Source organism: Castor canadensis, chromosome 11 (assembly GCF_047511655.1).
Source record: "Castor canadensis chromosome 11, mCasCan1.hap1v2, whole genome shotgun sequence".
NCBI classification, from domain to species: domain Eukaryota; kingdom Metazoa; phylum Chordata; class Mammalia; order Rodentia; family Castoridae; genus Castor; species Castor canadensis.
This window is the reverse complement of record NC_133396.1, coordinates 46,489,805-46,516,712: the sequence shown is the minus strand read 5'-3', so window position 1 is coordinate 46,516,712 and position 26,908 is coordinate 46,489,805. Positions and strand designations below refer to the sequence as shown.

Below are 26,908 nucleotides of genomic sequence, written 5' to 3'. Positions count from 1 at the left end.
GGTGCACATCTGTAATCCCATTACTCAGGAGGTTGAGGCAGGAGGATTATGAGTTCAAGACCAGCCTGGGCTGTGCACAAAAATCTCTTTGTATCATATTCTTGCACTGTGTAGTACAATGCCCTGTGCCCAGTGAGCTCTGGAAAACCGTAATGAGAATGTAATGGCTGGTAAGCCACAGCAGGTAGTCCAGGGTCTCATACACTATCTTATTCCTGGTGGGTAGTAAGGCAAATTTTGGTTAGTAGCCAATCAAGTTGGATTGTCAGGTTCTGGCAGGTGGTAGCTTCTCATACAAGTAACCTGCTTATCTCATGGAAACTTGTCAACTCCCCATTGAAGAAGCTGGAGCTGTGGCCCGAGGAATATGATATAAAAGCCAATTGTCTCTTTTCATCACCTCTTTTTTTCAATATAGTAAAGTACCCACGTTTGTTCGAATGCTGGCCCCAGAGGGAGCCCTGAATATACATGAAAAAGCATGGAATGCCTACCCTTATTGCAGAACCGGTGAGTGCAGACTTAACTAGAAGCTAGAGTTTGGGCCCCAAGGTGGACAAGGAGTGGTTAAGTGGGTCCAGGGGGGTGTGTGGCGGGGTTCTTCTGGACTTTCTGTCCCATCTTCATTTTCCAAATTAAACTAGTAAAGGGATGACATGGGGGATCCTTCAAGCTTGGGACAAGTGTCAGTGTGATCCAGCATAACTCAGGCAGAACTACCAAATGGTCACAGCCTGAGACAGCATAGAACCAACCTCTCTTGTTTGGGGATAGTATCATACTTATCATAATTTTGATTGCTTTTATGGTTTATTAACATTCTGGGCTCAAGTGGTAGAGTGCTTGTCTAGTATTCATGAAGCCCTGGGTTCTATCCAAAACACCACCAAAAAAAAAAATAAATAATAATCACACACTGTCAACATTTTAGTGTTTTTTTTTTTCCCCCAGTACTGGGGTTTGAACTTGAGCCACTCCACCAACCCTTTTTTGTGATGGGTTTTTTCAAGATAGGGTCTTGCTAACTATTTGCCCAGGCTGGCTTTGAACCATGATTCTCCTGATCTTTGCTTCCTGAGTAGGTAGGATTACAGGTATAAGCTACTGGCACCTGGCTGTAGTCCTTTTTAATAGATTGTGTGTGTGTGTGTGTGTGTGTGTGTGTGTGTGTGTGTCACACTCATATACATATATAATATCTCCATACACATTTTCTAGACATATTTTAGAGCATATGATTATAGTTTTTTTTTTGGTGGGACTGGGTTTTGAACTCAGGGCTTCATGCTACAAAGCAAGCACCCTACTGCTTGAGCCAGACCCCCAGTCCATTTTGCTGTGGTTATTTTGGAGATGGGGGGGTCTCATTAACTATTTGACCAGCTTGGCCTCGAACCACAATCCTCTTTATCTCAGCCTCCCAAGTAGCTAGGATCACAGGCATGAGCCACCAGCACCTGCTTAATTATAGTTTTTAAAGCACTATTTTTTCTTCAGTAAGTGGAGAACATTTTCCATGTAACTAGGTAGTCAGTTATTTTTTTAAGTCTATAATGACTGCATAGTATTGAATCATGTGAATGTATAGTTGGTCAACAATACCCATGAGTTCTGCATTCATGTATTCTACAAACTGCAGATCACAAATATTTGGGAAAAATACATCACATTTGTGTTGGGTGTGTAGCTTAGTGGTAGAGCACTTGATAACATGTATGAGGCCCTGGATTCAATCTCCAGCATGGGGGGGAAATTGCATCTGTACTGCACATATGTAGACGTATAGACTTTTTTTTTCCTTGTCATTATTCCCTGAACAATAGAGTATAATAACTACTTACATAGCACTGACATTATATTAGGTATTATAACTTATTTAGGGGATTTAACACACAGCTGTACATAGATTCTATACAAATACTATTCCCTTTTGTTTTTATTTTATTTTTTTTGTGTGTGTGATACTGGGGTTTTAGCTCAGGGCCTACACCTTGAGCCACTCCACCAGCTCCTTTTTTCGTGATGGGTTTTTTTGAGATAGGGTCTCATGAACTATTGAAGCTGGGCTGGCTTCAAACTGTGATCCTCCTGATCTCTGCCTCTTTACAGGCGTGAGCCACTGGTGCCTAGCTTACTATGCCATTTTATATAAGGGACTTGAGCATCAACAGATTTTGTATCCTTGTTGGGGAAGGTCTTAGAACCAATCCCTGATGGAAACTGAGGGACAACCTGTATCATGATCTTTTTAAATCACTTTCTTACACTGAAATTTCTGGTTTTAATGTGATATATTTATGTTTGACTCAAAAAGTGGTTGACATTCAAGCCTTGGTACCACCAAAAAAAGAAAAAAAAGAAAAAGAGAGGCAGTCATAGGAGGATAGGGCCTGTAGAGTGAGCTCCTCTGCCCTAGAGAAAAGCCAGACCTAGACACTAGACAAAGTTAGCAAAGGAGTCCCAAATGAAATATGCCTAGACTTTAATGACGAAGGATTTAGAAACAGTTATTCCCCACAGTATCTCATATACACATGGAGTATGCATTATGCATGGCAGATTCTTCAACTGGAGGCCTGGGGGTGGGGTTATCACTGCAAGAGTGACATCAATGAATTGATGGCTTATTCTGAACCAGCATGTTCCATGGTTGAGGGTAGAGGTGAACTTATCTCCTTAAATTTTTTTTTTTTGTGGTACTGAGGCTTGAACTCAGGGCCTTCACCTTGAGCCACTCCACCAGCCCTATTTTTGTGATGGGTTTTTTCGAGATAGGGTCTCTTGAACTGTTTGCCTGGGCTGCTTTGAACCATGATCCTCCTGACCTCTGCCTCCTGAACAGCTAGGATTATAGGTGTGAGCCACTGGTTCCTGGCTTAACTCCTTAATCTTGTCTACTGTCCTCTCTAGAGTTTCTGGAAAGGAAAGGAAAGATGTGAACCACTACAGAGAACTTTCTTTTCTAGTCTAGACATTCTGAGATTCCTTTTGAGTTGTTTACACTCAGTTTCCCAAGATTCCAAGGTCTCGAGGGACACGTAGGAGATCTCTTGGGCCCAAACTGACACTGATTCATATTCCAGAGACGTCTTAGAGGTCCCTTGGAACTTGTCTCCATGGTGGGTGACCTTCCTGCTAACATTCATTTGTTGGCACAGTCTAGCTCTGGGGTCCTCCTTCCAGCCTCTGCTTACCTATATTGCTTCACTTGCTTTATTTATTGGAACCTGGCACTCCCTAGATTGTATCTGACGAAGATGTAATCCTTATATGACCCAAGTGATCCTTATTCTTGTGGACTTTGGGAATGACTAAAGTCATTGCTGCCTGTACTCCTCCATGACCCTACACAGGTTCAGGGACCTTATATCAGGAGATAGAGTCTTTGGTGCGGCTTGAGGTATGTCATAATTACAGTTTTACTGCTGTAGCTATAAATGCAGTCTCCACTATTCCTTAAGTATGGGACAGGAAGCTGTTAAATTCTTGGAAATGAGGCATGCACACATGTTTTTTAGAAGTCAGTATGCTAATCCCATCGCTCAGGATGCTTAGGCAGGTGGCTCTTCAGTTCCAGACCAGCCTGGACTACATAGTAAGACCCTGTCTTACCTCTCCTCTGCCAAAACAAAAACCAACCAAACAAAAAAATAGTATGGCAGGGTGTGTCTGGTCTAGGGCAAAAGGTGACTTTTCTTGATGGCTAAGAAAGTTGCTTTGCGATTTTTAGCCAGCTTGCGAGGGATGAGGCAAATAGATAGCATGGACTTCTCCATGCCTGGGGCAGTTTCTGGGTACATAGCTCTTGCCAACTGAGAGATGCTGCTGTTCTTTGTGTAACTTTTGGGAGAATGTACTACAGCTGGCATTTTTCTACACAGCACATGTTAGTTTACATATTGATCCTTGATAAAAGAAAGAAAAATATAATTTCTAAACTCTCCATGTAGAGTAGAGGCAGTGAATGGGGAGGAAAAGCTGCTTTCTTCAGTGGTGCTGACCTCACAGTCTGAATCTACCTGCATACAGAATGAGGATGTTGAATGAAACCTGTTCAGCTAGATATCTGCTGTTTTAAAATAAGAGAAGAAACAGGAAAGGAAAGCTGCTGTCCAGTTTCCTCTTGGGGGTCAGTTAGGAGAGATTATTGGTTCTAATGTCTTAGCTTGGCCTAAGTAGATCAAAGTTTGAGGCAAGGTGGATAAAGGAGTATGGTGTCAAATCCCCCATGCTTTTTGGGTAGCCCTAATCTTATTCTAAGAGGAATGAAAACATTGGGAATACCCTACTCATTATCAATTCTTTCTATTCTCTTTATTTCTGTCCCTCTCCACCTGAAGCTGATGAGTTGAGACATGAGGGAGATGGTTTCCTGGAAATGGTCTGTGGCTGAACATGGGTAGAGTAAGAGAACCATGCCTGATTCTTCTTCCATCCATCCTTCTAACCTTAACCCTCGGATGGATGCAGTATCACTAAGTCATGCTTTTAAATCACCTTATTAGTTTTTCTTGGAGGCCCTGTTTGCCCATGGACCCAGGGTTTCAGTTTGCTGTGAATGCAGAGAAGTTTGGAGGGGAAGGAGGTTGGAGAGGTCTAGAGAGATTGTTTAGTCACCCAGATTGGCATTAAAGGCCATGGAAGGTTGTTGCCCTCATGAGTTCAGAAACCCAATTTTTCAGAATTAAGTGGATGTGTTCCTCAGTGTCTCACAAATACCAATGAATAAAAATCTCAAACACCAATCTCTGACATATTGAAATACAAAATTATAAATGAAACCAGATTTTCCCTTCGCTAATCAGGGCATTCTTTCCTTGTGAATTCTTCTACATGGAAAACCAAATTATAATTAAAATACCAATCAGTAGTGAAAAATGTCCACTTGGTTAAGTGACCCAATTGTGTATGGATTAGCACATTCTGTCCCTATAGAGGCCAAACTAGGAGAGGGTTTCTTAGAGAACATGGATTTAGAATACAATGCTTAGTTGTAGAAGCTTAATAGCTAGTGTCATCAAACCAGGCTAGCTTGACTCTCCACTCTAGGGTGCAGCTGTGTTCCCACAACAGTGTGACAAGATTTCAGCAAAATTGGCCTCTTTGAACTTCTCTCTGATGCATATTTACCCATCATTTTCTTTTTCCTAAAAGGAAGTCCCCAAACATTGTATGCACATATGAATAAAAGAACTAAAAATAAATAAATAAATAAAAGGAAGTTCTCTAGCTGCTAATGGGGTGATTAGTTCAGTATATGCCTTTTAGTTAAAATCTTTTTTTTTTTTTTTTTTTTGTGAGACTGTTTTGAACTGAGGACTTTACTCTAGCAAAGCAGCTGCGCTACCACTTGAGCCCACACCTCCAATCCATTTTGCTCTGGTTATTTTGGAGTTCTCAGGCACTATAATCTTTCAAATCTCAGCCTCCCATGTAGATAGAATTGCAGGTGTGAGCCACTGGTGCCTGACTTTTTTAGTTAAAATCTTAATCTAGTGTTTCATTCTAAGCATTTTTTTCATTGGTTTGGGGGGGGAATTAATATTAGTCTTTTGGGTTGTTTCTGTACATGGTGGCTTATATCTCTTACATCTTAGCTTTTCCTCACTTTAGTTTCACAGGTAGCCTTGGTTTCACTTTCAGAGTGATGAAGTTTGTTGGCCCTGTGTACTCTCCAAACAGTAGTGTGGTATCCCTCAGAAATTGAGATAGCTCCTAGATGAACAGAATCAACCAGGCTGCTGTCAGGAGGAGAGCTACTCTGTTCTCCGGTGACATGAGAGCTGCAGTCATTTTCTCTGATAAATAATTGAACCGTGCTTTCCGAGGGGGTCACATTACAATGAGCAGGAGTACAGAGCATGAAAGATTTGGTTACAGTAAAAGGAAGGATGCCACAGGCAGATAGACAATACCTGGCTCAGAGCATCTTGCTGTGTCCCAGGAGGTAGAGGTGGAGGTAGGGGGCACTCAGGTGCTCTGACAGTAGAGTGATGGGCCACAGGGCCTCAGCTGATCAGAGACAGTCCCCTTCCTTGTCCTGCTAGAAAAAAATCCCAAGAATCCTGTATTGGCATCACTTTAAATAAATCCCAGATTTTGTCTTTAGGGACTTTCATGAGTAAAATTCATTGAAGTAAAAAACACTGAAGATGGAGCCTGGAAATGACTATAGAATAAGCTATGGAAAGTGGAAAACTATTTACTATTCTTGGTCCCTGGGGGTAGGGGACAGATATTTATTTGTCCTCATTAACCTTTTTCTCTCTTCTTTCCATGTCCTTCCTTTGGAGCAGTTATTACAGTAAGTATTTTCAGGGGGTTTGAATTACAGATGATTTATAAGAAAAAGAGAAATGAAAACATAACCATACTAGATGCCTTGGATACTTTTTTCCCCCTTGTGCTACATTTGGGGTTATTGAGCCTCAAGCTTTTCAATCCTAATGAGGAACTTGCTAATTGGCATGGTAACTCCCCGCTTTAACTGCATTGGCTTGTGGCTTTGTCAGGTGTGTCCTGGCTCTGGGATTTATGGGTACAGAATGAATTGAGGCTCTCCCCCATTTTCCTCAGGTCATGCCTACTCAGCATAGAAGTTTCAGTTTCGTTGACCTGATTGTGCTGTCCCTTCCCACTTGTGCATCTGTTGACCCCAGTGAGTGCTGACCCTTGCCAAAATTGCCAAGATTTCTTTTCCATGACCATCCCCTTTGTCATTGCCCTTCCATACCACCCTTCAGTATACTGATTCAATGCCTTGTCCTTTCTGGGAAACTAATTCCCACTGAGGGGATAAGAGGTTGCATTCCTCCTTTGAGTAGGTCCAATTTTTTTTTAAGGCACTAAGTGGGGGGGCATTAATTAGCATGAAAGGGGCTGACTGAGGGGAAGTCTCCCTGTGCTCTTTCCACACCACTGATTACCCATTAGTATCCTGTGCATAAAATGGTATGGAAGAGTGCTTAAATACGTGGATTCTAAAGTCAGACAAACCTGTTTTTTGGCCTAGCTCTGTGATGATCTCTGTGGACCTTTTGAACTTCAGTTTCTTCATCTGTAAAATAAAGGGTCATTGTACAGACCTCACAGGCTGGATGAGGATTCAATTGGGATAATACAGGTGTCATTGTGGGCTCTCAGTCAAGTTAGCTGCTAGCAGGCTGTCTGTTATCCCCAGTGATGGGAGATGTCTACTTTCCAGCCACGAGCCAGAGAATAAGGTATTTTTTTTCCTCTTCCAGAATGAGTACATGAAAGAAGACTTTCTGATTAAAATTGAAACCTGGCACAAACCTGATCTTGGCACCCAAGAGAATGTAAGTAGTACTTCCCAAGAGCCCTATAGGGTTCCAGGCCTCAGGGTTGGATCTTAAGGCTCTGCCCTGTAGCTTCATCCCTGCCCTAGGGCCCTGTCTGTGGTCCTCTTTTGCCTGGCCAGGAAAGCAATGGCCTCCTCCTTGCTGTCCTACCAGGATGGGATTGTCCTGCCTCTGATTTGAAAAATGTGATCTCCAAGATTCCTTACTGGACCTTCCTGTGGTACTGAGATTGATCTAAAATTCAGTTCTTGGCACAGAGGAACAGTATTTTTTAAAACATCAAAATTGCAGCTTCTGTAGAACACAATTTTCAGTAAAAGTACACCTATCCTTTACTCAGCAATTCCATACCTAGGAATTTATTAGACAGTTGTTTTCTTACATTTGTGAAATGACTTATGTGAGAAGATTCATTGCAGTATTCTTTGTATAGCCAAAGATTAAACATAACATAGGAAGGAGCCAGGCGCCAGTGGCTCACTGCTATAATCCTAGCTACTTGGAAGGTTGAGATTGGGAGGATTATGGTTGGAGGCCAGTCTGGGCAAATAGTTCGTGAGACTCCATCTCCAAAATAACCAGAGAAAAATGGTCTGGAAGTATGGTTCAAGCAGTAGAGTGTGTGCTTTGCAAGCATGAAGCCCTGAGTTCAAACCTCAGTCCACAAAAAAAAAAGTAAGGGGCTAGGAGTATGGTTCAAGTGTCACAGTGTCCGTCAAGCAAGTGCGAGGCCCTGAGTTCAAGCTCCAGTACCACCAAAAACCAAATAAATAAATAAATAACATTTTAAAAAATCCCAGCAACATAAGAGCCCATCAGTAGAACACCATTAAATGAATTGTACAGCCAAAGAATGAAAAAATGAAAAAGAATTAAACAGCTAAATAGTGGTATAGCCAAATAGTGGTATACCTTGTAGTTTAAAAAAGCCAATAGTAACAATCCTCACTATATTGTTCAGAATGAAAAAAGCAAGATATAAAGCAGTGTGTATTCGTGCTACTGTTTGTATTGAAAGGAAAAATCTATGCACATTTCCATGTGGATAGACTCTAGCAGCAGTGTCTGTTAGTAGAGGGAGGCTAAGGGACAAGCAAGAGGAAGTTGTACTTTGAATTTGTGTCACATGTACATGTACCACCTGGTCAAAAAAGCATCATGTGACTCAGCAGGCACCACATCCAGGAGTGTTTATTCTTTTCCAGGGGGGACAATGGAAACAAAATAGGAGTTCTGGGGAGCACTGAGGGTGTTTTAAACCTACAAAAGTGGAACTTAACCTGAAAAGTCAGAGCATTTCCTTCTCAAGTTTATGCCTACTTAAAATCCAAGTCTCCCATTCCTTTGGGTAATTTTGTGCAGGTTGAGCATCCCTTACCTTCAGTGTTTTGGACCAGAAGTATTTCAGATTTCAGATTTAGAATATTCACATATGAATATATGGAAATAATGAAATAACTAGGGGTTGGTCCCAAGTTTAAACATAAAATTCATTTATGTTTGATACAGACCTTCTACACATAGCATGAAGGTAATTTTATATAGTATTTTTAGCACAATTCCATTTTGAAGTGGACAGTATGGAATTTTCCATTTTGGTATTATCGCAGTGGTGAAGAACAAATCCTGGGCCTTGTGCATGTTAGGTAAGCGCTGTCCTACTTAGCTACATCCCCACCCTCTAATTCTTTCCTGGTAGGAATATCACAACTATAGCTATGGAAGAGCTGTTCCTAGTGTCCATTCTGAGCAGAGTGCTTTAGAACTGACAAAAACTGCACATGTACAAGTGGTCTTCCTTCTTCCTGCAGGTGCATAAACTGGAGCCTGAGACTTGGAAACATGTGGAAGCCATATATATAGACATTGCAGATCGAAGCCAAGTTCTTAGTAAGGTAGGAACTGCTTAAAGATGTGGGATGCAGAAATGATGTTTTGTTTGTTTGGTTATTTTGGTTTTTTTGAAATAGGGTCCTGCTAAGTTGCCTGAGCTGGTCCTGAATTTATAATCTTCCTGCTTTAGCCTCTTGAGTAGCTAGGATTACAGGAATACACCAGCATTCCTGCCTGTGTATTTTATTTTAATTTTATTTATTGGTGGGAATGGGATTAAACTCAGGGCTTCGTGCTTGCAAAGCAGCCACACGTCTAATCCATTTTACTCTGGTTATTTTGGAGATGGGGGTCTCACAAACTACTTTCCTGGGTCCTCAAACCATGATCCTCCTGATCTCAACCTCCTAGGTAGCTAGGATTACAGGTTTGAGCCACCCACACCAGGTTTTATTTATTTTTATTTACTATTTTTGGTAGTGCTGGAGTATGAACTCAGGGCCTTGCACTTGCTAGGTAAGTGCTCTACCACTTAAACCACATCTAGCCTTTTTTTTGCTTTAGTTATTTTTTGGATAGGATCTTTTATTTTTGCCAAGTCTGGCTTCGAACTATAATCCTCCCATGCCTGCCTCCCTTATTTTATTTTAAAAAAGTTTTTTTTTTATGATACCAGTGTTTGAACTCAGGGCCTCACACTTGCTAAGGCAGGCATTCTACCATTTGAGCCACTTCACCAGCCCCGTTTTGTTTTTCTATCTTTTAAAATTTCCTTTTGGTGGGACTAGATTTCATACCTGCAAAGAAGGCACTCTACCACTTGAGTCATGCCTCCAGTCCATTTTGCTCTGGTTATTTTGGAGATGGGCTGGCCTCGAACTGTGATTCTCCATCTCAGTCTCCAGAGTAGCTAGGGTTATAGGCATCAGCCAATGGCATCCAGTGCCTTGTTTTATTTTTGAAATTAGTATTGGGCGGGGTGGGGGGGGAAAGAAACGATCCAAGCAATGTATGCACATGTGAATAAATGAATAAAAAAAAATAAAGTTAGTATTAAGATTTCCCTTGTCTAAGGGCCAGGCATGGAGATGCATGCCTCTAATTCCAGCTACTTGGAAGGTAGAGATTGGAAGGATTGTGGTTTGGCCAGCCCAGGCAAAAAAGTTTAGTGAGATCCCATCTCAACCAGTAAGCTGTGTGGTGGTGGGAGGCACAGGTAGGATTGTGGTCCCATCCAACCCCAGGCAAAAATGTGAGACCCTATCCAAAAAATAATTAAAGCAAAAAGTGCTGGATATATGGCTCAGGTGGTCGAGTGCCTGCCTAGCATGTGTTGAGGCTGTGAGTTCAAACCCTAGTACCTCAAAAAAAAAAAAAGTTTCCTCTTCTTGAGTTGAGGATGCCATAGGAAAACAGTGGCTCACATTTGTGTATCCCTTTGGTTTCTGCAGGTTAATATTGAACAATATAGGTGCTATGGATAGGGTGTTTTGCCTTGCTGAAATGATGCTTAGTCTAAAAAATTAGAGCACTAGATTTCAACCCAGTAATTAAAAAATATGTATTGCCTGCCTGTTGTGCTTAGAATAAGCAGTTCCTTCTGGGAACTGCTCAGAGTTCCCAGAAGGGTATATGAAAAGACAGGGCCCTGCTCTAAGAAGTTGGTGGTGGCTTTTCTGAGTAGTGAACATTGCAGCAGATGCCTGACAGCCACTGCTAGACCATAGCTTGATGACAGAGGGTCCACGTCTGTCTAGCTTCTTTATTGTTGTGCTCCTAGGAAGTGTTTTTTGAGAGAATTAAAGGGTTAGATTTCCCCTTATCATTACTTTCCTTTTTTTTTGAGGTGGGATCTCACTATGTTACCCAGGCTGGTCTTGAATTTGTGGGTTCAAGTAATCTTCCTGCCTTGGTCTCCCCCAAGTACCTGGGACTATAGGCTCCCACCATTGCACGTGGCTCACTGTTATTTTGACAGAGGCCTTGTCAAAATCAGAAGACAGAAATTTAACTCTGCCCACCCATAGGGAATAAGTATCCTAGGGGTCTGATACAAAGTGAATTCAGTCACTCTGTGTGCTTAAGATACTTTGAATTTTGCATTTCCAAAAAGATACGAGCTAGGTGTGATGGCACATACCTGTAATCCTAGCACGTGGGAGGCTGAGGCAGGATTGGAGTTTAAGGCCAGCCAAAAAGATATGAAAGCATCTTTTGCTTCCTTGCCTAATATCCTTGCCCTCACCCTTAAAAGGCTGATGAATTTTTTTAAAAAACTTTTTATTGAGCTGAGTGTGGTGGTACAAGCCTATAATTCCAACACTCTGGAGATGGAGGCAGGAGGATCAAGAGTTGGAGGCCAGCCTGGGCTATATTGTTACAAGACCCTGTTTCAAAAAAAAATACCAAAAACTTTTTACTGAAGTATAAATGGGTAGAAAATGAATTTTCTCAAACTGAAAATACCCATGTATTTCTCAGCAGAGTATTAGCAAAAAGTATGGTTGGATATATTATCATCTTTGGTTGTGTGAGTGGAGGGACGCAGTGGTGTGGAAGTTATAGATATAGATATAGATATAGATATATGTATTTTTTGGATGGGACTGAAATTTGAACTCAGGATTTCATGATTGCAAAGCAGGAACTGTACTGCTTGAGCCACACCTCCAGTCCATTTCGCTGTGGTTATTTGGGAGGTGAAATCTCATGAACTGTTTGGGCTGGCCTTGAACTGTGATTCTCAAGTAGCTAGGATTATGAGTGTGAGCAACTGCTCAGCTAAGAGAAGATATTTTTAAACACACATAAATAGTCATAATTTTGGAAAATACTTTGCGTGTGTGTGATTTACCTTTATTTTTCTTAAGTAGATGCAATAATGAGCACACATTAGTTAATGTAGAGGGACAGCTAAAAATTAAACTGTTATGATGAATTAACACAGATTGATTGCATTGTAAATCAGTGAAGTTGAGGAGGGAGAGAAGGGAAAGAATTGATCAGTAGGAACTAAGTTTTAGTTAGATAGAAGTAAGAAGTTCTGGTTTGCTATTGTACCATAGGGTATATAGAGAATGATAATGTATTGTATATTTCAAAAAGCTAGAAGAAAAAAAGATTGAATGTTTTGGCCATAAAGAAATGATACATGTTTGAGGAGGCAGATAATTTTTAACCTGATTTAAACATTACACTATATATCTATATATAGATATATAGATAGATATAGTAGATGGTATCCATAAATTTGTACAATTTTTGTTTTTATGTATTAGTTAAAATTAATTTAAATTTAAAAATAAATACTAATAATGCATAAAAGGATAGGTTCTAGATACTGAACATTTTCAAATTTTTTTTTTTTTTTGGCAGTACTGGGGTTTGAACTCGGGGCCTCATGCTTGCTAGGCAGGTGCTCTACCACTTGAGCCACTCTGCCAGCCCTCTGATAATGATTTTATTAAGACAAGCCAGATGGAGATTGGACTGTAAGATTTTAAGAATGACAGCCAGTCTTTCTGAGCTCTGGCTGTAGTTTTGGTTTTTTTTTTTTTTTTTTTTTTGGTGGCATTGGGGTTTGAACTCAAGGCCTCATGCTTGCTAGGCAGGTGATCTTACTGCTTGAGCCACTCCACCAGCCCTCTGGCTATACTTCAGAACACCTGTAGAGATTTAAAAAAAATCTGCGCTGCCTTCACCTGCAGACATTCTTAGTCACTGGGTTTAAAGTAGGGTGACCCAGAAATCTGTATTTAAGAAGTCTTCCCTAGCAATTTGGATGCTCACCCTGGGTAAAAATCTGTCTTAGACACTGGAAATATGTGCCTGCTCAGACAGTCTAGTGACACTTTCATAGCGGTAAAACTGAAAACAAACCCTGGCAGAGAAATTGCATAGAACTCTCCTCTGAGGCAAATGTAAACAGTTCTACATCTTGTTTCCAACATCTTCCCATGTTTGCAGTATGCCAGCAGCATCAAGAACTGTTATGAAAAAAAAAAAAAAAAAGAAAAACTGGTATGAGGATGCTCTAATGAAAAATCTGTTCTTACTCCTTCTGTCTCCCCTCTCTTTCATTTCCTTTTCCTTTTCTCCTCCAACTCCAATTCCACAACTCTCAGGATTACAAGGCAGAGGAAGACCCAGCAAAATTTAAATCTATCAAAACAGGCCGAGGACCATTAGGCCCCAACTGGAAGGTGCAGTTCATACCCTTACCACCAGGAGGTCGGGCACTGTGTGGGTGGGCCTTTCCCCAAGGAGAGGGAATGGCTGGGGCTAGACTAAGGGACTGCCTGAGCTTTTTCCTCTTAGTTACTAGCCTGCCTCCGGGTATGTTTCTAATGCAGCAAGAACTTGTAAACCAGAAAGACTGCCCATATATGTGTGCATACAAACTGGTTACTGTCAAGTTCAAGTGGTGGGGCCTGCAGAACAAAGTGGAAAACTTTATACATAAGGTAAGTGAGCACGGTGAGGCTTTTGGGGATGCTGGGGAGGCATGGTCATAGGACCATGTGACATGTATCCTAGTGTAATAAGCATTAGAATATTTCAGAGTTTGGTTTCCCAGACCCCCATTTTCCTTGCTGTCTATCTAGGGTCATTACATGTAAGTGGGAAGGAAACCTAGGCAAAAGAAGGAAACAGGAACGGACTTGCTGTGATTGAATTACAGATAAAATATAGTCTCCCTTTTCTGAAAGCCAAAAGGCAAGAGGCACTGTGAAACAAATTCTCTAGTGCCCTGAATTACTCAACTGGACACACCTAAGGAGTTTTACAGCCTTTTAATTCTTTGAGATACTCTTGGTGCACATTTTATAACTGCTGGCCAGTTATAAGCTGGTGTTAGCCACCAGAGACAAGAGGATATTTGGCAGTTGCTTTGGGACCTTGACTTCACTAGGAGCTCACTAGCTGCCTATCTTGGTAATATTTTGGGCAGAGGGCCTTGATGTTAACTAGGCACATATTCTTTCTTGAGAGCTTCCTTCTATTTGAATCCTTACCTAATTAGACATGTGAAGGCAAAGGTTACTGACCTGTGACTGATACCAATTAGCCAGCCAGAAATCACTCCTCCCCGCTTCATCTATGAAGTATGAATATTAGAGATTATGGGGAGGAGGGTATAACAGTGGCTTCTACCTTCCGGATTCTAACTTGGTTCCCTCCTTTTTTTATAGCAAGAGAAGCGTCTGTTTACAAACTTTCACAGGCAGCTGTTCTGTTGGCTCGATAAGTGGGTTGACCTGACAATGGATGATATTCGAAGGATGGAAGAAGAGACAAAGAGACAGCTGGATGAGGTGAGCAGGCTCTCAGGACTCTGAGGCTCTTTGTTACATCAACACATAAATATTAAGGAGGTTTGTGCTGGGACATGTTACTGAGGGCATCTCCTTATAGTTCTAGGAACATATGTTGTCACGTTGTGCTGTGGGCTAGGTATACTGCCAGGCAGTATGAAAAGTATAAGGAAGAGAACAGCCTGTGCTCTTGAATTTGCAGTCTAGCTGAGGCCTTGGCACATGCACAGAGACAAATATGGCAGTCTGTGCTGCATGCCAAGTGAGTAATACAGCACTGCAGTGAGTCTTCAGAGCCAGGTGGGGGATTGTGCTGGACTGTGGAGTTGGAGGTGACCCTGGGAGGCAGGCTGGGCTGATCCACAGATACTATGCACATAACCCACAGAGGAACAGCCACAGAACACACAGAAATTGATTGCTCTGAATGGTTGTTTCAAGATATTTTTAGAGTGTGGAGCTTTGGGGGTTTTATGTTTTTGTTTCCTTGGCCTTGGCATAAATCCCTGAAGGGATCTGCTTCTTTGGAGCCTGAAGACCCAGCACTCCTGCTTATTAAGGGAGGCTTCCCCCATAGGTCCACTCAGAGGAGATGGACTGTGAATAACCATGAAGACTGTCTGTGTACAGGCACTGTTCTAGGAGCTTTTATATACACTGTCTTGGGTAGTTGTCATAGCACCTGTGAGGAAGCACCCTCAACTGAGGAATGGGAGGCTCTGAGAACTCAATTGTGCCAGGGCCTGCAAGTGATAGAGTCAACCTAACAGCCTAGCACTGTCTGGCCCACTGCCACTGCTCTTGAGTCACTCACCTTACCTCCTACCTCTACGTGCCCTCAGGAGCCCTCTTACCCTTTAGGGGCTAAAAATAAGGCAGTTAGTTCTGTTTCTTAAGAACCACCATCCATTTCTCCCTCCTTGCTCCAGGTTGGGGTTGTCTTAGACTCTGAGTGTCCTACACAGGCCTTGCTTTACAGTAGCTCTGTTGCAGGGCCTCAGGAGAGGGCCAGGTTTGAGGTGCTTCTGGTGACCATGCCACACAAATGCTCTGCATTTTGCAGTGCTGGTCTAGGCTGGAACTTGAGCCCCAAAGTCCTTCCTTCCTCTGGAGCCCCACAGGGAACTGTTTTTACCATCCAGGATGACACTTTTCCTGGGCTGACTCACTGGTAAGTGGTGTGCTGAGTTAGTTCCTATTGAAGGCAGATGTTTTGGTTATTCATTCAGCTACATTTGGCAGTCAAGTGGCAGGATTTTGAACATAGTCCTTGGTTCTTTTGCTAAGGATCCTCAGGAAGTGGTACACTTGAACGTTCAGGGCTCTGGCGATTCTGTCTAAGAGAGAGGCTAGAGTCTTTTGGTCATCCTTGTCTTGTTACCAAATGGACCAATATAGAGACTTTCACTGGGGTTTGGCAGAGAGCTTCAATGATCTTCTGTCTGACAAAGTCAGGAGTACACTGGGTTTCATGAAAGTATTTGCTGTTTTCCTTATGCTCTTGTGAAGAATTAAAATTCTTAGAGCTCTTAGCATGGGTGGGGTCCTGGGTTCAATCCCTAGCACCAAAAAAAGAAGTAAGGCTCAAATTCTTGGTGCTGGAAGAACTCTCCAGAAGGTCTACTGGATCTGCCTACCTCAGATCCAAAACTTGGGAGTCAGGCGGGGTGCAGCTCAAGTAGTAGAATCTACCTGGCAAGCAGGAGGATCTGCATTCAAACTACCCCCAAAAAACTGAGAATTAGGGAGTTAGTTTTTTTAATGTCCCCCCCTCCCCTTTAAATGTTTTCCCATTTCATGGAGGATCGTGCCAAAAGCTTATATGACCACTATCCTCCAGGACAGCTACCAATGTAGGAACCTCTTTGGAAAAACAATTTTAAAATTAATTTGCACTGAAGAGAAAGCAAAACTAAATCCATGTTATTTGGTTTTAACCTCTTTAGCAATTCTGCAAAATCTTTGTGTGCTAACTATGCCCCTGGCTTGCTTGGTTTTTTTCTCTAAAAATACAGTTGTTGGAGCTGGGCACGGGTAGCTCACGCCTCAAAGTGTAGGCCCTGAGTTCAAACCCCAGTACCACAAAAAAAAAAAAATATATATATATATATATATATATATTTATTTATTTATTTAATAAATAAATAAATATATTTATTTATTTATTTATATAAATAAATAAATATATATATTTATTTATTTATTAATTACATTGACTCAAGAGTAAAAAATGATTTAGGATTGCCAGGCGCCAGTGGCTCACACCTGTAATCCTAGCTGCTCAGGAGACAGAGATCAGGGGATCAAGGTTTGAAGCCAGCCCAGGAAAATAGTTCCTCGGTACCCTAACTAGAAAAAAACCCTTCACAGAAAAGGGCTGGTGGAGCGGCTCTAAGTGTAGGCCTTGAGTTCAAGCCCCAGTCCCACATAAAAAAAAAAAAGATATAGGATTATGATTATCACACTCAAGCAGTTTATATATATATATATATACAGTTGTTAGCTAGGGGATATAGCTTGGTGGTAGAGCACTTGCTTAGCATGTGTGAAGCTCTGGTTCCATCCCTAGCACCACACAGAAAAAAATTTATATATACCTATATACATTTATATATACATATATATTTTTAATCAGTTTTATTTTTATAATTTTACAATTCAGATAGTACCCAAGGCTTATGGAGAAGAAGCTGTCTTCTTTGGCTACCCCCAGAGGCAGCACCTTGCAATTCGCACAGTTTCTTTAGTTAGTTACCTCCATATTTCCAAATCATATGCTTATACTCGTTAACTCTTAATTTCTCAACTTTAAATATTGACTGTTGGCTTCCTCCCATGGGGGATTTTACTCTATTGCCCTACTCACCATACGTACTTCCTTTCATCCTTCAGTATCACAGGTTTTGGTTAAGTTGTTTTTCATTGTTTATGACTGTGACTTTGTCATTCTTTTTCCTAACTGAGCTCTGTAGTTTGCTTGTTCCTTTTTTTTTTTTCCAGTGGTGCTAGGGTTTGATCTCAGGACTTTGTGGTTGCAAAGCAGGCCCTCTATGGCTTGAGCCACACCTCCAGTCCATTTTGCTCTGGTTACCTTGGAGATGGAGTCTTACAAACTATTTCCCCGGGCTGGCCTTGAACCATAATCCTCCTGATCTCAGACTCCCAAGTAGCTGGGATTACAGATGTGATAGTTTTTGTTTTTTTGAGGTTTCTCTTTACTCCCTGAATACTGTTTCCACTGTACTCTTTTGTTCAAATCATGTGTGATTCTGTTTCTTATTAGGGGCTTTCCTCAAATCAATGCATGGGCTTCATTGTAGAGTACAAGTAGTTAAAACAGGGAGTCTCAGTCTTTTTGGAGGGGCTGCTCTTTTTGCCTCACAAGTCTCTTGCTTGGGGAGCCAACATTTCGAGAGCCAAACTGAGGAGGGATCCTGGCAGGCTCATGCCATCTGTTGGCTTTAACTTAATCCCCTCATACTCTGCACCATGGCCACTTTGTACCTAGCTGAGCCTGAGGTCCCAAGTCCAGGCTTCTCTCAGTGTCGCCACAGAGTGAACCTACTGGCTTTTGCTATGGCAGGAAGGCAGGGAAGGGTGGTGGGATGACTTGGAGAGCAATGGAAGAGACCATCAGGTTCTAACCATTCTCTACTCAGACTTTCAAAGAAGTCACTTGTTTTCAACTCCACTGAGTACTCCCACCTGAAGAGGTACCTGGTGCCTCTAGTTCCTGAGCCTTTGGAGAATCCACAGCAGAATCTGTTCCTTCTTAGCGCCTCATCTTTATAGGCACTCTGTGAATTATTTAAAACTCACCCATCCTTTTTTCATTTTCCAGAAAATTATCATCTCTCATCTGCTGTGTCACCTCTGCTCTTGTTGTCTTCATGGTTTTGTATCTTTTTTTTGATATACTAGAGTTTGAACTCAGGGTCTCACACTTGCTAGGCAAGTGCTCTACCACTTGAGCCACTCACCAGCCCTATGACTGTCAGTCTTTAAACCAATACATAATAGTCTAGTGTAGGTAGATTTTTTATGAGTTTTTAACAAACTGATTCTTTGTTTTCCTGTTGCAAATCTAGTCCCTGCGGGGAATGTACCCATCCTTTTTGGGTGAGGTCAACGAATTAAGAAACAAGGGATCAAAAGATTAGTTCTTTGCCCTAAAAAGAAAAATGTCATGGGTTGGAGGCATGCCTCAAGTGGTAGATGGTAGAGTGTCTGCCTGTATAGCAAGCACAAGGCCCTGAGTTCAACCCCCAGTTCCGTCAAAAAAGAAAAATGTCAGGAACTATTTACCCATAGATCAGTCTCATTCTCACCTTCCTTCCCTTCTCTTCTTTCTTGCTCCTTCCTCCCTTTCTTCTGTCTCCCCCATGCCCTTGCTCTCTTAGGATGTTCATAGTCCCAAAAGTGGAAGGAGGTTCCTTAAAGATCATTTAGTCCAATTATATGTCCAGTGCTTGAGTTCTCTCTGCACTTTCCCCACTAGCCTGTCCTTGATTACACCCTATAATGGGGGATTTACTATCTCCTAAATATAGCAGTAATAAAAATACTTTTCTCTGTAATATAATCTAACTCTTATTGAGATCTTATTGTATGCCTGCCATGTATAGTAAGAATTTTATATGTATTATGTTATCAAATGCTCATGACAACCTTTTTTTTTTTTTTTTTTTTTTTTTGCAGTACTTGAGTTTGAACTCAGGGCCTCACACTTTCTAGGCAGGTGCTCTATCACTTGACCCACTCCACTAGCCCTCAAGACAACCTTTAACTATAGGCACTAGTTCCATTTTATAGCTAGAGAAAGTGAGACTCAGAGAAGTCAATTACCTCCTGGGCCTTTGGCCATTAATTCTGTAGACAAAACTGGTAAGAGATAACTCATTTTTAAAAACTTGTTTTCTGAGTCTTTGTTCCCATTTCCTGTGTGGGGAACAGGAAATGCTTCTCTCTCTCTTTTCTCCCCACTGTTCCTCTCCTAATAAACTTTATGGTTACTTTTACTAAAATAAATAAATAAAAACTTGTTTTCCTATTTATTAGACTTTCTAGAATATTGGTTAAAAATTAGCAAAGATACTGTGTCCATGAGTAAGATTCTGCAGCATTTTCTTGTTTTAATTTTAGAAGTACTAGAGTTTGAACTCAGGGCTTCACACTTGCTAGGCAAGCACTCTACCTTGAGCTATTTTGCCAGCCCCTTTTTGCATTGGGTATTTTCAAGATAGGATCTTGTGAACTATTTGTCCAGGCTGGCCTTGAACTTCGATCCTCTAATCCCTGCCTCCTAAGTAGCTAGGATTATAGGCATGAGCCACCAATACCCGGCTCTTGTCACCTGACTCTTGATACAGAAGGCCCTTGCTCCATCCTACGGCTTTCTGACTGCTGGGTCCCCATCAGTTTTAATTTAAATCTTAAACTCTGGACAGGTTACCCAGATACTGCACTAGTCTTCCTCAGTAGTGAAGTGTCTGGCAGGACACCACACCCCAGTTTAGGATCACAGTGGATATAGGTTCTGAGGGTTAGGTTGATAAGGAGAAACCCCTTGGTACCAAGCTTACCTGCTGGACCAACAGAAATAGCAACCAAAGATTCCTATGGTACCTGCAGAGGCAGGATTAGAGCTTTTGAGACTTATGAGCCCCTGCATGTGGGGGTGACACTTCCCTCCCAGAGTCTTAATTTCCTCTTACTATGGTGATTGACTCCAGGGCCGATCACATGGAACATTGCCAGCGTCCCAGAATAAAGTGTTGTTTTATTTTTAAATATAGTTTTTCAATATTGTCATGATATATAAGCATTGTACATTTTTTAAAATATACTGAAGCCAGGCATGGTGGCATACACCTGTAATCCCAGCGCTGAGAATACTGAGGCAAGAGGATCACAAGTTTGAGGCCAATCTAGGCTACTCAGGGAGTTCTAGACCTACAGCATAAGATCTTCTTTCATTAGAAACAAACAAACAAACAAAACCTAAAGATAACTACTACTATAAACATTATTATACATTTTCTAAGTCTTTCTACACATTTTCACTTAGTTATGATTGTATTGCATCTATTGAGTGGTTATCTTACTTTTTTTCCCTGAACATTATAGTGATGTGTTTCCCGTTAAAACAAAACAAAAAAACCATCTTTGTGGGGGGGGAGGTGCTAGGGATTGAACCCAGGATGCAACATTCTAAGCCTGTGTTGTACCACTAAGCCACACTCCAGCCCAAAACTGTCTTTACATAACATGCTTATAATTTTAAAATATGTTGTTTTGTATTCTGTCATTATCCTATGTTGGATTTTCCTTAATGTTTTTTTCTAGGTTCTCACTGTGATAAAAATCTTTGTACACTCAGTGTTTTTTTTGGGTGGAACTAGGGCGTGAACTCAGGGCTTCACACTTGCAAAGCAGGTACTCTACCACTTAAGCCACATCTCCAGTCCATTTTGCTTTTTTTTTTTGGTGGGTTGTGGGGAGCTCTGGGGTTTAGCTCAGGGTCTCATTCTTGCTAGGCAGGCACTTTTAACGCTTGAGCCAGCCCTTTTTTGTGTTGGGTTTTTTTTCAAGATAGTGTCTTCAAACGATTTGCTAGGGGCTGGCTTTGAACTGTGATCCTCCTGATCTCTGCCTCCTGAGTAGCTAGGATTACAGGAATAAGCCACTGGTACCTGCTTGCTATAGTTGTTTTACAGATGGGGGTCTCTCAAACTATTTGTCTGGGCTGGCCTTGAACTGTAATCCTTCCCATTTTAACCTCCCAACTAGCTAGGATTATAGGTGTGAGCCACCAGTGCCTGGCTTGGTTTGAGACTACGTTTCAGTGCCTTAAACTGATTATTTTTACAAATTTTATTTTCTTTATTGAACTTCTTATTTTGAGATAACAATAAGATTCATGTGCAGTTACAAGAAATGATGCAGAAAGATTTGTTTACCTTTTACCTAATTTATACCAATGGTAACATCTTGCAAACTATATTATGATATCATAAACTGGATATTGAAACTGATACTTGCACTATTATTTTTTTCAAATCAAAGGAATATTTCATATTTAATGATAAATGGGTATAGAATGCCTGGATAGCAAGTGCCAAGCCCTGAGTTCAAACCCCAGTTCTTAAAAAAATTTTTTTTCAAAAGATACAGAAAAATATTAAAAATAGAAGTCCAAATAAAATAACAGATGAATATATAAACAAAAGTCCTATTCAGCTGGGCACCAGTGGCTTAATCCTATAATTCAGGAGGCAGCGATCTGGAGGATCACAGGTCGTTGAAGCCAGCCCCAGGCAAATAGTTGAGGAGATCCTATCTCAAAAAAAAAAAAAAGGTCTGGCAGAGTGGCTCAAGCAGTAAGAGCACCTGCCTAGCAAGTGTGAGGTCCTGAGTTCAAACCCCAGTGCCACAAAAAAAAAACAAAAACGCATTCATCCAATATCCAGCCTTACTCATTAGTGGCAACCACTATTAAAACAAAATACACCTATAATCCTAGCACTATGTAGCCCAAGTGGGTTACATAGTGAGACCCGTCTCAATAAAAAAAAAAGCAAGTGCAAGGCCAAGTTCAAACCCCAGTACCACCAAAACAAAGTAAGATTAGAGTTTCTTTCATGTTCTTCAACAATATATAAAGTCTACATTCACTGGATCTGAAGAACATCACAAATATCAGATAAATCTCTCATGTCATATAGTCCGCAGAAAACAGGAAATGCCTTAGGACATTTCACTATAAGAATGAAACAAATTATTTTACTGGCATTCTCTGGGAAGGACCTCCTCTCTGACAGCTGGTGAAGCTGTCACATTCATTGATAGGAAGTTACATCTCACTAAAAGCAGTGAAAAACAGGACTTGTCTTTGGATTAGTAAATTACTAAGTGGTCTTGGGTGGTGGGACCAGTGACAGACCTATAAATGGTATGGCTTCAGCTATATGTATGCAGATTTCTATCCTTCCAAATTTTTGCTTTGTGTACAAAAAATGTTCCACCCTATCTATTACCAGAATTAAGAAAGTGGGATATATCTGTGGTAGCGTTCCATCAGCGGCAAGAGCTTTCAGTTTTCCCTGCTTTTTCTGTTCCAGATGAGACAAAAGGACCCGGTGAAAGGAATGACAGCAGATGACTAAAGCCACCCTTCCCCCTTCTGCACTGTATGTACTGAATCTCTTTTGCATTGTGCATGTCATAGAAGCTAAAATCAGCTTTCTTCTCAAAGCAGCTCACTATGGAATCAGAAAACCCACTTCATTCCTCATCCTTCTCTCTAGTAATGATGACTGCCATGTTAGAGAGTTCTTGGGTTTCCATGGAAAGAGATTATGGCTATTAGGACATTTCAGGAGCATGTTTTATAAAGAATCACCCAAATAGACATGGACAGGTGGTAAGAAGAGAGGGTGGAGTATGGTGGAAGCAAAGTTCATGGTAACAATCACTTTTCCCCTCTTGCAACGTGAGCCATCTTGCAACATGAAGCTGGCATGTTGGGGCACTTCCTGTACTCCTCGTGCAAGAGCCAGGAGCTCTTCCCTGCCCTTCCCTTGGAAGACTCACTGGCAAGACAGCTTTTCTTAGCATTCATTGTTAGGTCTGGTGCTCATTTCTTTCTTTATACCCCCTGATGTCATACTAAGTAGCTGTCCTCAGCAGAGGTAGGATCTTTGAGATACTTGGAGAGTGTTTCTGCTCACGTCATAGGACCAGGACAGGATATCCCTTGTTTCACATTGTCACTCTTCTCCAAGGCCTTTCCTTCTATTAGTTCCCAATGCTAGTTCCCTAGTGCCTGCTGTAGTGAACTCATGTTATTCCAGCAGCTCAGAGTATTCTTGATAATGGAATGAAAAACCTGGCTTGGCCCTACTCCCAATTTGGCTTTTAGAGAAAATTATTTGATCAAATAAAAAACTGTCTGTCCTCTCGTACCAAGAGGCTAAGGAGACCTATGGTCTCACCAGCAGTGATACCTCTGTGTGCTCTGGCTACCCCATGTTCTTAAAGCAGCTTCTGGAGCTAGAAGGGTAAGATTAAGTGGATCCCAGCTTCCCAATCATTGCTGAGGCTTTAGCACCATCTCCCCACCAAGCCCCTGTCCATCAACTGGCATCCTTCCTCCTTTTGAAAATTCCCCACTCAAGATGATTTACAGTGTGCTTTTGTTTTCCTCTGTTGCTTCCTTAATAATTGTATTTCTCTTCTAGTTTTGCAAGACAGTGGTCAACAGGAAGGCCCAGCAGCTCCACCCTCTTGAGTGACAGGCCATCTTCGGACGCAGCCTCTCTGTGCCCATTCTTCAGGCAACTTTCAATCCTTTACTGTAGCTAATTCTAGATGCCCTTTAATATTGTGAACAAACAGACCGTCTGATATTACAAAGACCATGTGCGGGAGCCTGCTCCTCTGAGATATGTGGTGTGTAGGTTGCTGTATTTACAGCTCCTCTCTCTCTCTCTCTCCATTGTGTTCTGACCCATTTCTATGTGTACCCCCCAACCTTTATTTCCAAGTGACATTTTTAGTCTTTTCAAAATAGCTGCCTTTTGTGATGTGGTGATTTAAGTTAATTTGTTTTCAACCTTGGGACAAACTGAGGTATTTTGCTTCCTGGACAGATCTTTGCAATTTTGAGTGCTCACTTGGGGAGAGAGGATGAGTTGGAAATACAGTTTTTCCCCCCACTTCCACACAACAGGAATGTAGCTTCTTAACTCTGACTTCTATTCCTAGTATTCCTGTTGGTAAGAGTGGTCTAAGCACCAGGAGGATAATTAAGGCCCAGTCAGTCTTTGTTTAAGGAAATCGAGCAAATAATATATATTTGCCCAGTCATTGCATATCTGGTCACTATTCCTAGAAAGAACTGTGACTTCTTGGCCCTCCTGTTGCCCACTCCGTTTGAATCTCTCTAATCTATAAAACACCCTGGTAACCTCTCCACCTGCAGGGAGGGGGGAATTGTCAAGTATGGTCCTCAGAATTGAGTTTGCCCCATAGATACAAATCTATCCAACCCCTGAGGAGCTCTGTATGTCCACACTCCTCTTCCTTTTTGGGCTGGTGCTGCCACTCAGCAATAATCCTCTTTTCTCTATGCTTTCATACATCCCTGTCCTCTGTCTTTGATGCTGATTAGGATGTAAGAGTCCTCATCTTTTCATGCTGTAAAAAATTAGCATGCAAAAAGCTTTTTTTCCCCAGCAGAACACGTACCCTCTTGTCTCCAATCACTGGAAAGGAATTTGTGGATCATGAACTCAGCTCGTCCTGCCCTCATGCTGAGTTCTGTCCTGGACAATCAAAAGCAAAGTGATGGTAGTATAGAACTCTACCAAAGTAAGCTGGTGAAGAAGTACAAGCTCCAGGGGTATAAAAGCTGCCAAGTGCTTCACGGTTCCTACAGCTCAGCAGAACCTGAGTACGCCTTCCTGGTGGGAGAATCTGAAATAGCTGTGTTGACACCTGACATTTCCCAAACCTTATGAAGTTAGTTGGTTTGAGTATGCAGTGATCAAAGCCCATGCTATAGCCTGGGTGCCTCTGCTAATGAGAGGGACCAAATATCTGTTAGGGGAGCAAGAAATGGGATGGGATAATTTATCCTTAGGTTGCTATCAGTTTGTTTGCCTTACTCATTTATAAGTGCAATAAGGGAGTGTTTCACAGGATTACACCTGTGACAACCTGACTGGATGCTTTCCTGTGGTTCTCAATGGGGCAAGGATGGACAGATTTGGGCCTCTCGGCATGGTTAGCTCTGACCTTCATTGAGGTCCCTTTGGGATCAGATGTTCTGTTACAGACACCTTCCTCTCTACTAGTCTCCTTATCTTGGTGGTGGGGGGGGGTCTTTATTGATGGACTTGGGGCATTTTGGTCGGTAATTAATATCTCAACTGCTGGTAGTATGTATTGGACTGGGAAAGTTGGAGAAGTATTCCTACTGGAGAAATATGTAATTGTTTTTCTACAAGCTCTGTATTACCCATTAATTATATTTGTGCTTAAAGATTTTCCTTCTTCATTCATCAAGTAGGTGAAGTCCAGATGTGAGTTACCTTGGGAGAAACTGATACTCAGACAGTTGTTTGTGTGGTGTGAGGGTCAGCAGATGTTCATCTTCCTTCAGCTCTTCTTTGAGATCCACACATATCATGTCAGCTTTATTGGGGGCTCACTCTTTATCTGCCTGTTCTCTGGCTCCTCCTGCCTCCACCTATTGCCCACATTTGAAAGCATCTAAATGAGGTGAGCTAGAATTTTCTGAGATCTGGGGCTCCTCCCCATGTAAACATAAAGGAGGGATGTCCCTGGTCTATGCCATCCCCATGGATGGTGTTGCTGCTGGGCAACAGTGTTGGCTTCTTTTAAGTACCCCCTTCCCTCCTTACCCACTCCAAACTGACTAGCACTCAGAGGGGTCTGTGATCAAAGGCTCAGCTTCCCTGAGGGTATGTCATGCCCTTTTAGACCAGCTGCTTCCATTAGATTCCCAGGGACTTAGTCCCAACTGAAAGCAGCAGTGCCTCTGCATCAGGGCTGCTGGGCTCTGGCCTTCTCATGAAGAGAGGTCAGGGACAGGGTCAGTATTGTGGACACATATATATCTTCCCAAGTTCAACTTTTACAGCCCCTACTGGGACTCCCTGACTTATTTTGGTTGGCTCCTAGTGCTACTTCTTTTACAAACTACACTTTGTAGAACTGATTAGATTACCTTGTTTATTTAATGTGAGTTTGTGCCTTTTGTCTCAATCTTCCAATACAGGTATATTGGGAAAAAGCAGTCTAATAAAATCCTAGACAGAGTTTTTGGAGTCCAGCTTATTGATGATGTCCTTCTGTCCATTTTACAACTTAGATATCCTCAAATTCCCCAATTTTACCAAGGCAAGATTAGGAAAAGGTGCAATGGTGTCTCTGAAACTTTTTGCAAGTGAATTTTCACAAATTAAAATATTCCCTTTGTATAACAGAGGGGGTGAACTTGTTCAAAGTACACTGTACACATATATGAAATTATAACAATGAAACCCCCTTGTACTATTAATGTATGCTAATAAAAATAGTAAAAAAACAAAATGAAGCCGGAAAAATATTCCTTTTGTCAATTTATTTATGCAACATTACACATATGAATGTAATTTAGCCATTTTCTACCAGTAGTATTTCATTTTTGCTTTTGTCTCCTTCCTCTTCACATCTCCCCTACCAAGCAAGACATTTATTCAAAGTAGGAGGGTCAAAGTAGCTCGGATCACGCCTGTAATCCTAGCTTCTCAGGAGGCAGAGATCAGTAGGATCACGGTTCCAAGCCAGCCCAGGCAAATAGTTTGTGAGACCCTATCCCAAAAATACCCAACATAAAAAAGGGCTGGTGGAGTGGCTCAAGAGGTAGAGCAC

General features: G+C 41.6%; 1 protein-coding gene across 1 annotated transcript in view; it reads left to right on the top strand.

The window, feature by feature from the left end:
• Pitpna (phosphatidylinositol transfer protein alpha) overlaps window positions 1-26,591 on the top strand; it is a 52,882-nt gene extending 26,291 nt beyond the window's left edge. Inside the window, 9 exon segments of the mRNA XM_020157910.2 lie at window positions 419-510; window positions 6,297-6,304; window positions 7,245-7,319; window positions 9,134-9,217; window positions 13,280-13,357; window positions 13,508-13,618; window positions 14,348-14,470; window positions 22,591-22,659; window positions 23,710-26,591. Of these exon segments, the coding sequence (XP_020013499.2) occupies window positions 419-510; window positions 6,297-6,304; window positions 7,245-7,319; window positions 9,134-9,217; window positions 13,280-13,357; window positions 13,508-13,618; window positions 14,348-14,470; window positions 22,591-22,635 (616 nt within the window). The 3' untranslated portion in view covers window positions 22,636-22,659; window positions 23,710-26,591.
• The last annotated feature ends 317 nt before the right edge of the window (window positions 26,592-26,908 follow it).